Consider the following 13,783-nt stretch of genomic DNA (forward strand, 5'->3'; position numbering starts at 1 on the left):
AAAGATAAGCTGGCCGTTCCAATGACAATCTAAAACTTTCCTCATGAAAATCATGGAGAAAATCACAAGGGGTCTTAACTCCTATCCGCGCCAATCTCCGCAGGATTGTCAATGAACGGTGACGTCAATATTCAGAGATAACTGATTAGTTAATAGGTGGTGTTTTTATTGGCTCTGATCTCTTATCCCCAAACATAACCTACTCCTGACCGGGTTAGCTCGACTCTATACCTTGGTGACACATCCTCCTAAGAACTTAGCTTTGTAGTACTACATATCCGGAATTAATTCTCAAACTTATCCTGGATAAGAAGAAATCTTGCATTGTAGGACATTTCACTGTCTTTTACATTTGTTTTTAACTTTGTAATAAAGCTCATTCATTGCCATCTACTGCCTCCAATTTAGCCTATGCTGCTGACTCCAAAAGCTGCCATTCTCCCAGTGCGGTTGGCCAAATGGACACAAATTTAAAACTTTTACAAAAATGGTCAACATCAACCATCATATTTGCACGTGTGGAAGTGGATAGGTACGTATAGTAATGATAGAATGTATCTAAAAAAATATGCATTGTATAAAAAGAAAACATCAGTAAAACATCAGTAAATATGGCTGTTTGTCGCTCTGCTCACCTATCCTTATCACTGTCAGCCAGAATAAACCATTGTCCCTTTAGTGGACTGAGCTATTTCAGAAGTGATTGCCCACAGCGGCATCAAGATGATGTTGGATGAAGGACAAGAACAAGGATGAAGGAAAATGAAGAATGGGGACATTAAATAGTTAAAGTTAGTTCAGTTAAAAGTTGAAATCCCTAGTGTGTGCGGAGCAGCCAGATAGCAGAGCGACTCGGCTGAGGCTCTGTAAAAGCCCTGATTACAGCTAAGATGATGCTAAGCAGAGTTGGCGCGTTAAGGAGCGTAAAGTCTTTTCCATAACAATGTGTTTCCAGCATCTCACAGATGAGAGCACCATCAAGGCAAAACATGGCATTTTCTTAACGAGATACAGCAGTTTGGGAGCATTGTTATTTTATGAAAGTAAAGCTAAAGGGATCTTGAAGCCCGGGACTAGAAACATCACCTTGTATTGTAGGTTGAGGAAGTTATTTTAAGAGGGGAGAAAAGGGAAGAGTCTGAGCTTTGAACAGTTGCTTCCACAATGTTTCAGATTATCAGCCGCTGGCATTCACTTGAGAGAGATTTTTTACTCCCAAAACTTTGGCAGACAAGTGTGAACATATTTTCCTGAATGCTTTTAGCTTTTTTGTCCCTATAGACAGGGAAAAGAGGGATATAACCTATGTTTTTTCAATCATGTTTTTTACTGTGGAAAAAGCATCTCCTACAAAAAGTATGACAACTTTTGATGAATTTCCATGAAAGATAAACTCACATACCAGCATTCATTGGGAAATATATTTCGGAACCCCCCTTCAGCTCGTACAATGCGAAGAACCAGATCCACCAGTAAATTGAGAGCTTTCGGCTCCCTCTTCACCACAACGGACCGATGCAGAGTCTGCATCACTGCAGACGCTGCACCAGTCCCTCGGTCGATCTTGTGTGTCATCCTTCCCTCACTTGTGAACAAGACCCAGAGGTCTTAAACTCCTCCACTTGGGGCAGGATCTCATCCCCGACCCAGAGAAGGCACTTCACCCTTTTCCGAGCGAGAACCATGGACTGAAACCCACCACGTTTTATCACTGGATAGATCTCGAATTCTCCCTATTGATCTATACAGGATGTACTGTAGGTGTGTCAGTAAGGAAAGTGTGCAATTTTAATCAGCTGCACTTCCCATGTATTTTTCCTGCTGCTGTTTAATGGGCCATCACATTTAGTTTAATGTTTAAATTCTCAATTCCTCTGACATGGCCTCAGCTTTGGTCACTACTTATTCTATGAGCCCAGGCATTCCCTAGTGGATATCACATGCCTGAAGGTGTGCTGGCTCCAGTGTCGCAGAGCATTTCCATTTGTGTAAAGATGTTCTCTCTTCTTAAACTGTGTTATTGTTGGCAGGTACCACTCGGCAACCGAGAGAGGGGGAAGTTCCAGGAGTGGATTACAACTTTATCAGTGTGGAAGAGTTTCGTAATCTTGAAGAATGTGGACTCCTGCTAGAGAGTGGAACCTATGATGGTATTTGGCAAACACTACATTATGAGTGTATATTTAGGCATGTGGGTTGTTACCCTGCTTTTCAAGGAAACTTTGAAAATATTTAAATGTGACAAATGTCAAATAATACTGTATAAAAATTAGGACACCACATGGGGCACCCCTTATGGGTTGTGCTCAAAGTGCTTTGGAAGACATGCTACCATACATACAGATACAGTCTAAATGTCATTCAACAAATAGTAAATGACTCATGGGTTATTAGCGGTTAAGTCTCACAGTACCCCTGCAAAGCCCGAGTGTGTCAAATTTCTTTGTGATTCTTGACATTTCAAGTTAATCCAACTTATGGGTTCAAACTTTGGGCCTTAATAACAGCGCCACCATGTGGTGTATTTGTCAGTAAAATAATAGCACAGACAACACAGGTTAGGGATGCATATTTAGTTGGGGTGTAACGATTCGTTTTGTATCACTGTTCGTGGTTGCCAATATGGTTCAAGGACGATATTGGTTCATTTAGAACGATACGATCCGAAATCGATTCAGTAACCATTTGCCAAAAATTCAACTAGTGTGACTGTTATAAATTAGCAATGAGTACAAAAAAATTGTTAAAAATGTAATACAAAATCAGGATGAACAGATGGTGGTATAGCTTGATGATTCATTACTTACTTTAAATATTTCAATACAAACTGGCACTTTGCACCCAAAGGTGAGGGACATTATTCAAATTTCTCAACAAATGAATGTGGTATCGTATCTTCAATTAGGTGTTGAAATGTTCTCACCTATACGGGCCGAAAAGCAGGGGCTTTTTTGTGCTGATAATCCTCCTGATCAGAGCAGCCATTTGAAAGAACGATGCAGCAACTAGCAGGAATACAAAAGCGCACAAATGTGTTTTGACCTGGACACGCCGTGCTGGATGATGACATCACTAAGCATCACTGCTACTGTACTGCAAACTACCATCTAGACCAGGGGTCACCAACACAGTGCCCGCGGGAACCAGGTAGCCCCTCACGACCACATGAAGCGCCCGCAGGCCTACTTTACCTTCAGGTTTTCAGTTAATAATGTGAGAACACTAGAAAGAAAAGTATTCTAAAACATAAAATGTGAGTTGTGGATACCAGCATTTTGTGAATGTTTTGGTAAAACAAGCATATTTGATCTGTTTGGGTTGAAATAAGGTATGAAAATAATTTCTACAAAAATGAGTAGCTCGTGGCCATTTTCATTTTCTAAAAGTAGCTCTCGCAAGAAAAAACATTGGTGACCCCTGGTCTAGAGGCTTCCAAAAAACATCTTTACTTTGCATATTGCTCCCATAAATGTCACGTAAAAGGAGTTTCAAATAAGGACAGATGAGTTAAATATGAATACTGAATGAAGTGAATCAACTGACCAAAAGAAGAAGAAGCGAATCAACTGTATTTCTCAGGTCCACTACAACTCCCATGACCACCACAGGCAGACTGAATCGGATAACGTTTAACGTCTTTATCATTAAAAATGATTTTAAAAAAACACACAGACATATAAAGCCTGCCGTGCTTAAATCTGATGCTTTATTTCCTAGTATCGGTTCAATCGATTGATTACCTTTTAAACAATGTTAGATCGATATATGTCATCCGGAATGGAAACTTAGTGAACACGGAACGATCAAGTTGGATCATAGGAATGTACAGTAAATCGATGCATCGATGTAGTGGATGAATGGTTATAACCACAATATTTAGGCAAATTTCCACCATTTTTTGTGCAGTAATTCAGGTGTCTCTGCCATGTTGCTGATCAGTCTGCGCTTGACCATTTTATAACACACAGTCTCTGAGCTCTGTTTATGATTGCTAAGCAACCAATGTCGACCCCAGACGGCATGGTAATACATGGGATTACGTTTTTCATTGAGCTTTTTTTTTTTTGTTTAATCAAGAATCTACCAAAGTACCTTTTTGTCAGAGTAACCACCCGTTGATTAACATTATCTGTCACAAAAAGGCCACTGTCAACAGCTACTGTATATTGTACTGCACGGCCAAGACAGAGGCATATCATATCCATTTCTGGTTCTATGTTTTCACCACATACTTTTCACTCATGATATATATCAATGACATTTCAACCCCCGGGTGGTTTGGAGACCTTGACGGTATATTTTTCCTGAAAACTTTGCTTGAATTTCAAATTACGACATAAAACCAGAATTTTAAGATTTTTCTAAGGAATCTTCATCAAGCACAGTGCCAGAGGTAAAACCGCTAAGCGAACTCAGCATAGATCGATAGAGTCATCAATCATTTATGAACTTTCAAATATATTTTTTTCAATTTGTCACACCATGAACCAAATTCAGCTTTAATTATGTTTTTCCCAAAATGCCCCTGTGAGTTTGTGGCTAGAATTACAGTAAGTGGAGACGCTAAAGGAAGCCATATTACAGTGTATAAGGTTATCCCATCGGATCACTGTCGCACCCGTGGTGCACCCTTGAGCAAGATTACAGCCGAGGGTTTTAGTTCTCTTCCAAATGCGCAGTGCTGTGCATCATTAAGGTCTTCAGGTGAAGTCAACACGCTGTCATTCTACAGCTACTGTAAATGTGAAAGAAGCCAAGTTAATTTGTTCCCAGTTGATTTGGTTGCCGTGTGCGTGCAACACGTGTGTAAGAACACTGTCGCCAGCTGTCTGTCCCAGATGGGCCCCAGGTGACCGGCCCTTCAACCTCAGGGTCATAAACCAGTCAGCAAGATGAGTAATGGAGTCGTTCTTCCCTTCCCTTCATAATGCAGCACAGCTATTCCTGTATTGATAGCACACATACACAAGCTCCCAGAGGCTTAATTATAAATGTCCAGACTTCTGACCACTCAGTTGCCAAACATGCACTATTGGATATTCTGCTGAACCAGCAAAAAAGAAAAAGAAAGAGTATATATGATAATTGAGCATGTTGTCAAAGATTTACCCTGTTAGGTGAGTCATTGACCTCATGTCTGAGCCTCACAATGAATGTTTGTGATGCTTGCCCATTCAGTCCACCAGTGAACACAACAGAAACTGGTCATAGTGTGTACTTCTGTGTATCTTAAAGGAAAACTACGCTTTTTTTATTTTTAATTTTGCCCATAATCCACAATTCTTATGTGAGCCATGAACACACGTCTTTCTCTTTTCTGTGCGTTGTAAAGATATAAAAACGGATAAAAAGAGACAGCTCGTTACTGCCCGTAATGGGACACCCCTATGCCGTCTCCAAAAGGCCGCTATTAAAACACCTCCAAGGTTTTATAGTTTTATATACAGTCTGTGACCATGTAGCAACAGGTACATTCATGATAACATTTAATACTTACAGTATTTGCCTTATTTTGGTCATTTTAAGCATTACCGGAACGAACACCGACACATAGCGTTAACTTTTCCAAACTCAAAAATAAAAACACAGCAGCAGAGGCGGCAGCGCTATTACGTAGCCGTACGTTTTTGGTAGTGGCCTCTGGCATTGTGAACGTGGCGTTGATGCGCTGCGGGTGAGTGTGTTCCCTAGCCGGCTAGTAGGTAGCCTGTGTGGTGTGGTGTCAATGCACCAGTGTCAATGCACCAGTTTGATCGGCGTACCAAAAATAATAATATAATAACTATGTCTCTGTTGCTTGGTTAATATGCGCATCACATTGTATGTAAATGGGGCATTGTTGATGCTCTATGGAGTCTTTTTGAGGAGGCTTTATCGGCAGAATAAGTGGTTCCCATTACGTTCAGTAATGAGCTGTCTCTTTATCTGTTTTTATGTCTTTAGAACGCACAGAAAAGAGAAAGACATATGTGTTCATGTCTCGCATAAGGATTGTGGATGATGGGCAAAATTCCCCCCAGAAAAGTGCAGTTTTCCTTTAACACAGGCTGAAAGTATCTCAAAGAGCCACTTGAACCAGAGGTTGTTGTAGTTTATAGCAGTATAGTTCATGAGTTGCAAAAAAATCCGAATACAAGTACTTGAGAATAACAGGGTCTCTGATACAAATGAGAGGCATAGATTGACTTTAATAATGCTCAAGAATAATAGACATATTTTGCAGTTGATGTTCGGCAAGCATGACATTGGTAACGTGAGTATGTAAATCACTCTTAATCAGAGTTAATGAGTTAATTAGATTTTCTCTCTTTTGCAGAATTAATGAAATGACCCAGTAAGTGGGCAGAAATGAACAAAGAAAGACTCAACCTGTTTGGGTTTCATAGAACATTGCCATGGATTTAGATGTGTGCACGTATGTGAATCAGGTCATAACCAATTCTTTGCCCCATGCGGTTGTATGAGTCATTCATGACAGAGATGGAGCTGACGTGGATTAGCATAATTCTAGAAAAAAGGTATTTCTCTTCAAACAATAACCCACACTAGCTGCAGTCAGTAACAACAACATTGCGACTCTGGGAACATACAGTACTTGTCTCAGATATTGGTATATTTTGTAGAACAAGCAATAAACGTTTATTCCTTTTTTAACAGATAATATCTGTTAGAAAAGGAATAAAAATACAAAACAATGGAAGAAGTAATTAAGCAATGTCCTTCAAAATTAGCACTACAAAAAAATTATGATCCTACAACTTATTGCCGGTAAAAAATATTACTTATATTATTATTACTTATATTTTTATAATAGTACACTGTATCAAAAGTAATAAACTTTAATTTATTTAACATTGTAATAGGAATGTCAAGAGCTTTTAAATAAAATAAATTAAACAAACAATAAAAGAACAAAAAAATTAAATAAATAAAATGGACTCTAAGTCTCTTTTAGCAAAAATTGCACTTTATGATCAAATAAAATCACAATCATAACCAAAAACAATTAACAACAAAAAAAACAGACCCTGCCTCTGTTAAGAAAAAAACACTTTAATAAAAACCACACACAACAATGAAAACAAGAAATAAAATGGAGTCTCTGTAAACAAAATTGTATTTCAATGTAATCCAAGTGTTCTTCAATGCATTGTTAGCATCAGAGTAACACAATTGATCTTGTGCGGAAACATGAAAACAATAGTGTATAGATTAGAATAGATCGGTAGAAAAAAAACGCAAACATAAGCCGAAACGTAACACGTATCATGGGCACTACACCATATTTCCAATTTTGAATCGGTGCTGCTTGTTATTGTCTGAATATTGACAAAAAATGGAGAAATAAATACTCTGAAGTTCACAGTGCAGACTTCTGCTCCTTTGCATATACACTTCCTTGATTCGTTTGCAATATTGTGTGTGGAATACTCTTTATGCTTAATGAGGTGCAGCTGAAACGTGAGTTCCACAGTTTTTATTTGTCTTTGTCACAAATATTTTCATGTCACAAAATGATGATGTGCAAATGGGCTGAAATTGACATCAGATCATGTTTTATACACAACAGGCATGAAGACAGTATTTGATTCTGTAGCACAAGACACACAGCTAGCGCCCCGCCTCTGCCCACTGGGACAAAGAGAGTGACTGAATGACTGACAGGAGGGTTCACTCACTTTGTTCATTCCGCTATAGAACCAACGTGCCCAGGTGCACAGAGTGAATCCTCTTGTCATGTAGCCTGTTTGGTAGAGAGAGACGACATGTCAAAATGATCAAGATTGTTTTTATTTATCATAGAGTAAATTGATAATCGGAAAGATTATCGTGACAGTCCTAGGCGCAGAAATATATCGACAGCCTATGACAATATGTATGATGTAGCCTACATAAATTTCCCTAAATGCTATACTATACAATATACAAGTAGAATGACAGCTAAGGCAGAGATTATTTTTGGGTGAACCAACAGTCCATGCTTATGAGTCTGCGAGGGGACAGTCAGTCAGCAAATGAAGATTATGAAATCCCCTTTGTTTGTGCAAAACACAGAATTCATCCTCCCCCTGACAATCATGGACTTCACTGGAAAAGAAATTGCAATTTTCCGCACCCACGTTTTGCTGGGCTGCAAAGCCCACAACTATTTCTAAGTAGGACCCGTGTTTGTGTTGCAGGCTTTGTAGAGTTGTGAGGCGAAGCTGCTTGGCTGTTTATTAGATAGTGATGGGGCAGCGGGCCAGGAGTCACAGAGTCAGGAGGGTGAGGAGGTGCAGTGCTGGCAACTGCTTTTGGCTTAGAGAAGACAAAATGGATTCTCAAAGATTATGACATATAAACGAGTGCTAAATGAAGAAGAAAATCAAGTGTAGACTGAACGCTTGTTAATAAGATGCAGGTCAGATGTTCCCTGATCGGAGGCAGAGGAATGCAGGGTCGGTGTAGGTGGCCGTCCATGCCAAACAGCTCTGTTCCAAAGCTGGAGTTCAAGAGTGGCTTCACATAAGAGGCTATGGCAATCATAAACAGAACCTGGGCATGCTAGATATTGAAGGCCCATTCTCAATGATTAATGAGGGTCACTGACTGTGGCTGGCTGCATAAACCCTTCAGAGAACATCATTTTATTTGTGGTTGAAACATTACCATTCATTGATTTTTTTTTAAAATGATTCATTTCATAAATGGCTTTGATATATTTAATATACGGCTTCAATATTTACAGCATACTCTATAATATATAGAGCAGTGGTTCTTAACCATGTTGAGGGTACCGAACCCCATCAATTTCATATGCCCATTCACCGAACCCTTATTTAGTGAAAAATAAAATATAATTTTTTTTCAAATTCAAGACATAGGTATATGTTTGTTTATAGGCATATGTTTGTTTATAGGTATATGTTTGTTTACTGGCGCACAAAATGACAGAGACAGGACGCTGACTCCCATCACGGTTCATGATACATGTGAATCCACGTTTTACATAATTGTCCCACCACTTTCTTTTTTTGCTCGACATAGTTAGTATGGATTAAAATATTAAGAACGAAATCACACGACGTGCTACCACATCAGTCACACGTTGACTACTTGATGGTGCGTTTCATTTGTACTCGGAACTGGGAAGTCGGAATGACAGTGACGTGATCTCCGAGTTAAAAGCGTTCCAGTTGCCAAGTCAGAAAAATTTCACACTATAGCAATATTATATATAAATTATTAATTATTTATCGTTTACATACGAGGCAGCCATCATTGATTGTTGACTCGGAGGTGCTGTGGATGCTCTGACTTCCAAGTTGAACATTCCGACTTCGGGGGGCGTTTCAGTCGGGTGTTCCCGCTAGGAGCTTGGAAATTCCGACTTCCAAGTACAAATGGAACGCACCATGAGCGAGCAAAATTCTTTGCAGCACTGATTGGCCAAGGCAAGCAATGTAATGTGATTATCTGCAGCCAGTGATGGCTAAGCGGCGGCGAATCATCACAAATAGACACGATGAGTCCGGTGTGTCTTAACCTCCGTGGCAGTGGCTCCGCCGAACTCCTGGGACCGACTCATTGAACCCCCGGTTGATCGATCGAACCCAGGTTAAGAACCACTGATATAGAGTATACTGTATCCTCTCTGGAGTTTTATTGGTTGGTTCCAAATAGTGAGAAACTGCCTAGTGAGAGAAAGCTGTTTAGTATTGAGATGGTAGGATTTTCACTAGTCCACAGATCTGAGTTGGCCATTCGTTTGTCCATTTTCTACACCACATATCCCGTTCAGGTTGACAGGGAATTGGAGTGTATCCCAGCACCTGAGAGACTGCTGTAGGTACACCCTGATCTGATCAGTTGACAATCATATGACGGTGACCGTGACCATGACAATCAACAAGGTGACGTCCTCATACAAGGCCAAGCACATTCACTTTGAGAGCCTAATTTGAGAATGCTTCTCGGGCACTGTGATTGTGTGATTACGTCTCTTCTTTACGTGAGTTATGGCCTTCAAAATGTTGCTTTACTCAAAACTGGCATCAGAGCGAACTAAGTGAACAGCAGTACAATGGACTCGCAGTAAGTGCAGTGTTCAAATGACGCGTTTCACTAGCACCACAGTCAGAGAGCTGCGAAAAGGGCCTGTGTGATAACCATGTGGAAACAGTTTAAATTGGCTTTCTCTGCTGTTTTCCTTCAACATGGTCAGTACTGAGGAATGATCTAAACTGTAAATGACTAAAACCGGCTTATGTCCAATGTAATTCCAATCAATAGAGACATTTTTACTGACCTACTGAAATAATGCCTGAAAAGCCTGAAGAGGAAGTGGCATACTTTGTTGTGTAACAATCACAACAGAATTCAACAGCATGTTAAGAGACTCATGCTTGTTCAACACTTTATTAGAACTACTGTATGTCTTGCGCAATGATGAATGAGTAAATGAATACATTGTTCAGAGTGATGATGTTATGGTGTCAGGTTGTATCTATGGCAAATGTAGAGATATGGTGCAGCGAGCATGAGTGGAGCTGATTGTCCAGCTGAGTCTGTGCGTCGTGAGCACTAAAAACCGTGTGACCTCCCGTCACCCTCACCCATGCCCTGTCCCTTCCACACTTAATTATTGTGTATATATTATTAGAGCCCTCTAGACATGAAATAACACCCCATAATCACCTTTGCAGTTGTATTACCCAATAAAGTAGACAGTAATAGCAGCAAAATAAGACTTATTAGTCTTACACTAATAATGCTAATAATGCATTACACTAATAATGCATTACATAGACTCACACGTAAAAGAGTTCCTTGTTTTTTTTTGGACAGAGTACTTCCTGCGATGGCTATTGTCTCATCAGTGTAACACTCCTAACACCTACTGACCAGTGTAGAATTCTACATATCACATCATGAATGCGTCTTCTGAATGCCTTATAGTTGTATTTTCTTTCATTTAGCAATTTTTATGTTTGAAAATGCTTAATTTAGGCCAAGAATACGTAAAATGTTATTACAATCATATTTTTTGACTAATAGTAAGCCCGTAGTCAATCATGAAACAGCGATAATGTATTAATCTATTTAGAAAAACCGCGATAGAGTGAAGCCACGAAATTCAAACCTAATACAAAACTTAAACCATTAAGATCCATGGATATATATGCTTTGTGTTATTATTAGTTGTTGGTTTCAACCTTTCAGCTTTTTTTAATTGAGCCTTTTGCTGTATTTTTATCATTTTTGCTGTTTTTTTTTTAAATTTTATTTTGTTTCTGCAGTGATGCAATGACAAATTTGCCACGGGCGGCCCCTACTTTTGTGGCTCTTGGTTCAGGTTGAGGTTGTGGCGTCGGCTTCACGAGCAAACCACAAGTATTTGGTGTGTTGGCTCAGTGTACTGTAGTCGACCAGCGATGCAGATTAAGGAGAGAGGGGCTGGTCAATGCGCTACAATAGTTAGCACTTAACGAGCGGCGTCATCGTGGCTCAAAGATTTTTTTTTGGAGGTGCATGTCTATGGACTTATATTTGTGCCCTAACTTTGAGGGAGCAAAGGCAGACTTTAAGCCCTATTAATGTGCAATAATTACTGTGCACAAGCACATCGCTGCAGCCCTGTCACTCCCGCGCTCTCTCGCTCAACCTTTTCGCTAGCGCTCATCTGATTTAAAAGAAAACTGCACTTTTTTGGGAATTTTGCCTATCATCCACAATTCTTATGTGAAACATGAACACATATTTCTTTCCCTTTTCTGTGCGTTCTAAAGGGAGCATGAGGGAGCTAACAATGCACGTCACGGGACTTACCTATTTCAAATATAAAACCCTCTAAAAAAACATCTACAAACATTTTATGGTTTTATATATCATGCTGTGATCATGCATTAACAGGTACATTCATAATAACATGTTATACTTCCAGCGTTTTGCCTTCTTTTGATCATTTTAAACATTACCGTAACTTCTTTCCATTGATATCACATAGCCGATAGGAACTAAAGCCACTTCCCTCAACAACAGCAGCATAGAAACAGCGTGTATGTTTGCTACTACTAATCATGGCAGACTTTGTGAGAGCCGCCACTGACGACTACTTTTGGACAAATGAGGAACGAGAACCTTATCTTTTGAGCCTGAATATATGGAGAATGAGCTTCAGGTTATCAGGTTATCTTTGGCGCTAGTGCTGAATGTTTCATGGATAACACTACAATGAAAACAGTCATTTAGAATGCCTGACTGATGCGATGGTTGTATCTGCTTTAGTGTGTCCCGTTGTTTAGTTGGTGGTGTTTTGAATCTCAAAGTTGACCAACCTTTTGACTTATTGCCACCACCTTCTGTAATACATGTGCGAGGCATTATTTATAACCTAGCGTTAACTTTTCAAAACTCATAAACAACACCGTAGCAGCACCAGTAGGTAGTGTTACCTCTTGGCAGTGGCTTGACTAGCGAGGCGTTGTGTTACTCCGCCAGAAAGATATAGTTCTTCGTGGTAGCTGCTACAATAAAAATATTGCTGTAGCTTGGTTAATATACATGTCAGTTATGTAAATGGAACATAGTTGCCGTTTTTTTTAAGGTTTTTTTTAGGGCTTTATAGTCAAAAGAGGTGAGTCCCATGACGTGCATTGTTAGCTCCGTCATGTTAACTTGTTTTCTCTCTTTAGAAGGCACAGAAAAGGGAAAGACGTGTGGTCATGTTTCGCAGAAGGATTGTGGATGATAGGCAAAATTCCAAAAACAGTGCAGTTTTCCTTTAAATCAGTAAAAACAACCAGCCAGATTTAGGAACTTCCCTAGAAGACCTCATTATAGCACATTATAGCAGTCAGATTCACTTGTCTCTTTGGTGGCTACATGCACCATCTATTGATGACTTAATAACAGATATAATAAAATGCACTGACATAATAAATACTTTTTTATACCCTCCGATCACATTTAAAGTTTGGCATTGGGCTCCTTTAACGCAGCCTAGTGTTTCCTACTATATCCTCCATCCTTCTATCTTTCTGAGTTGTCATTTTAGCGGGTCAATCTCCTCCTATAGTTGAGGAAGGATGAAAATGAGTGGAGCTCTTGCTGAACAGCGCACACTCGCTCTGTGCAGTTAGCTGCGTGCTGCCTTGGGCGCCAGTATGACAGCAAAGGCTGATGGACTTAAAGTGGAGATCACATGCTTTGAGAACTTTTTAATAAACATTCGAATGTTCTTCTGCATTGTTCTTTGTGGAGTTTTGTCCATGACAGTACAACAGGCTGACATTTGCTAAGCATGAAAATTGGAACAATACCTTTTTAAATAGCCAACCTTATAAATGTAACAAGGGATGATAAGGTCAACCGTTTTAGGTTTGACAATTTGGCACTGCAGGGCACAGCAGACACTTATTGTGAAAAGAGACTAAAGAAATGACATGTTCCTGTAAATGTGAAAAGAAACCTGTACCACGAGTGTGGCAATTCTGAGAATGAGCCAGTTAAAAGCGATGCGGTTAAAGTTTTGGACTTCATTTGAAACAGGAAACCATACATAACATTTTCTATGGTTGCAAGGTCCTTCATCCGTTGCCACTGTAGAGATTTTTTTGTGCATGAAACACAGGTCACAGTAGTATTTGGATCACGTTCCAGTTTTATGTGTTTGTAACAGTACATGGGATTTCTACGGGGACCAAAAATGGTATCCTTTTTCAATATCTTCTCTTATCAGTGTTATTCACAAGATAATTGCATTTGAGCTTAATTTGAACCGCAGGTGGCAGGAGTGTGCATT

The 13,783-nt window shown here is 39.6% G+C and overlaps 1 protein-coding gene across 6 annotated transcripts in view; it reads left to right on the forward strand.

Moving 5' to 3' along the window:
- The window catches only part of magi3a (membrane associated guanylate kinase, WW and PDZ domain containing 3a), a 106,442-nt gene that overhangs the window by 67,721 nt on the left and 24,938 nt on the right, over nt 1-13,783 (forward strand). For all 6 annotated transcript variants that reach the window (XM_054787615.1, XM_054787579.1, XM_054787596.1 and 3 more), the window contains exon 3: nt 2,031-2,150. In XM_054787615.1, the coding sequence (XP_054643590.1) occupies nt 2,031-2,150 (120 nt within the window). The remainder of the gene's footprint in view (nt 1-2,030; nt 2,151-13,783) is intronic.

The sequence above is a fragment of the Dunckerocampus dactyliophorus genome, chromosome 1 (genome assembly GCF_027744805.1).
Source record: "Dunckerocampus dactyliophorus isolate RoL2022-P2 chromosome 1, RoL_Ddac_1.1, whole genome shotgun sequence".
NCBI lineage: Eukaryota > Metazoa > Chordata > Actinopteri > Syngnathiformes > Syngnathidae > Dunckerocampus > Dunckerocampus dactyliophorus.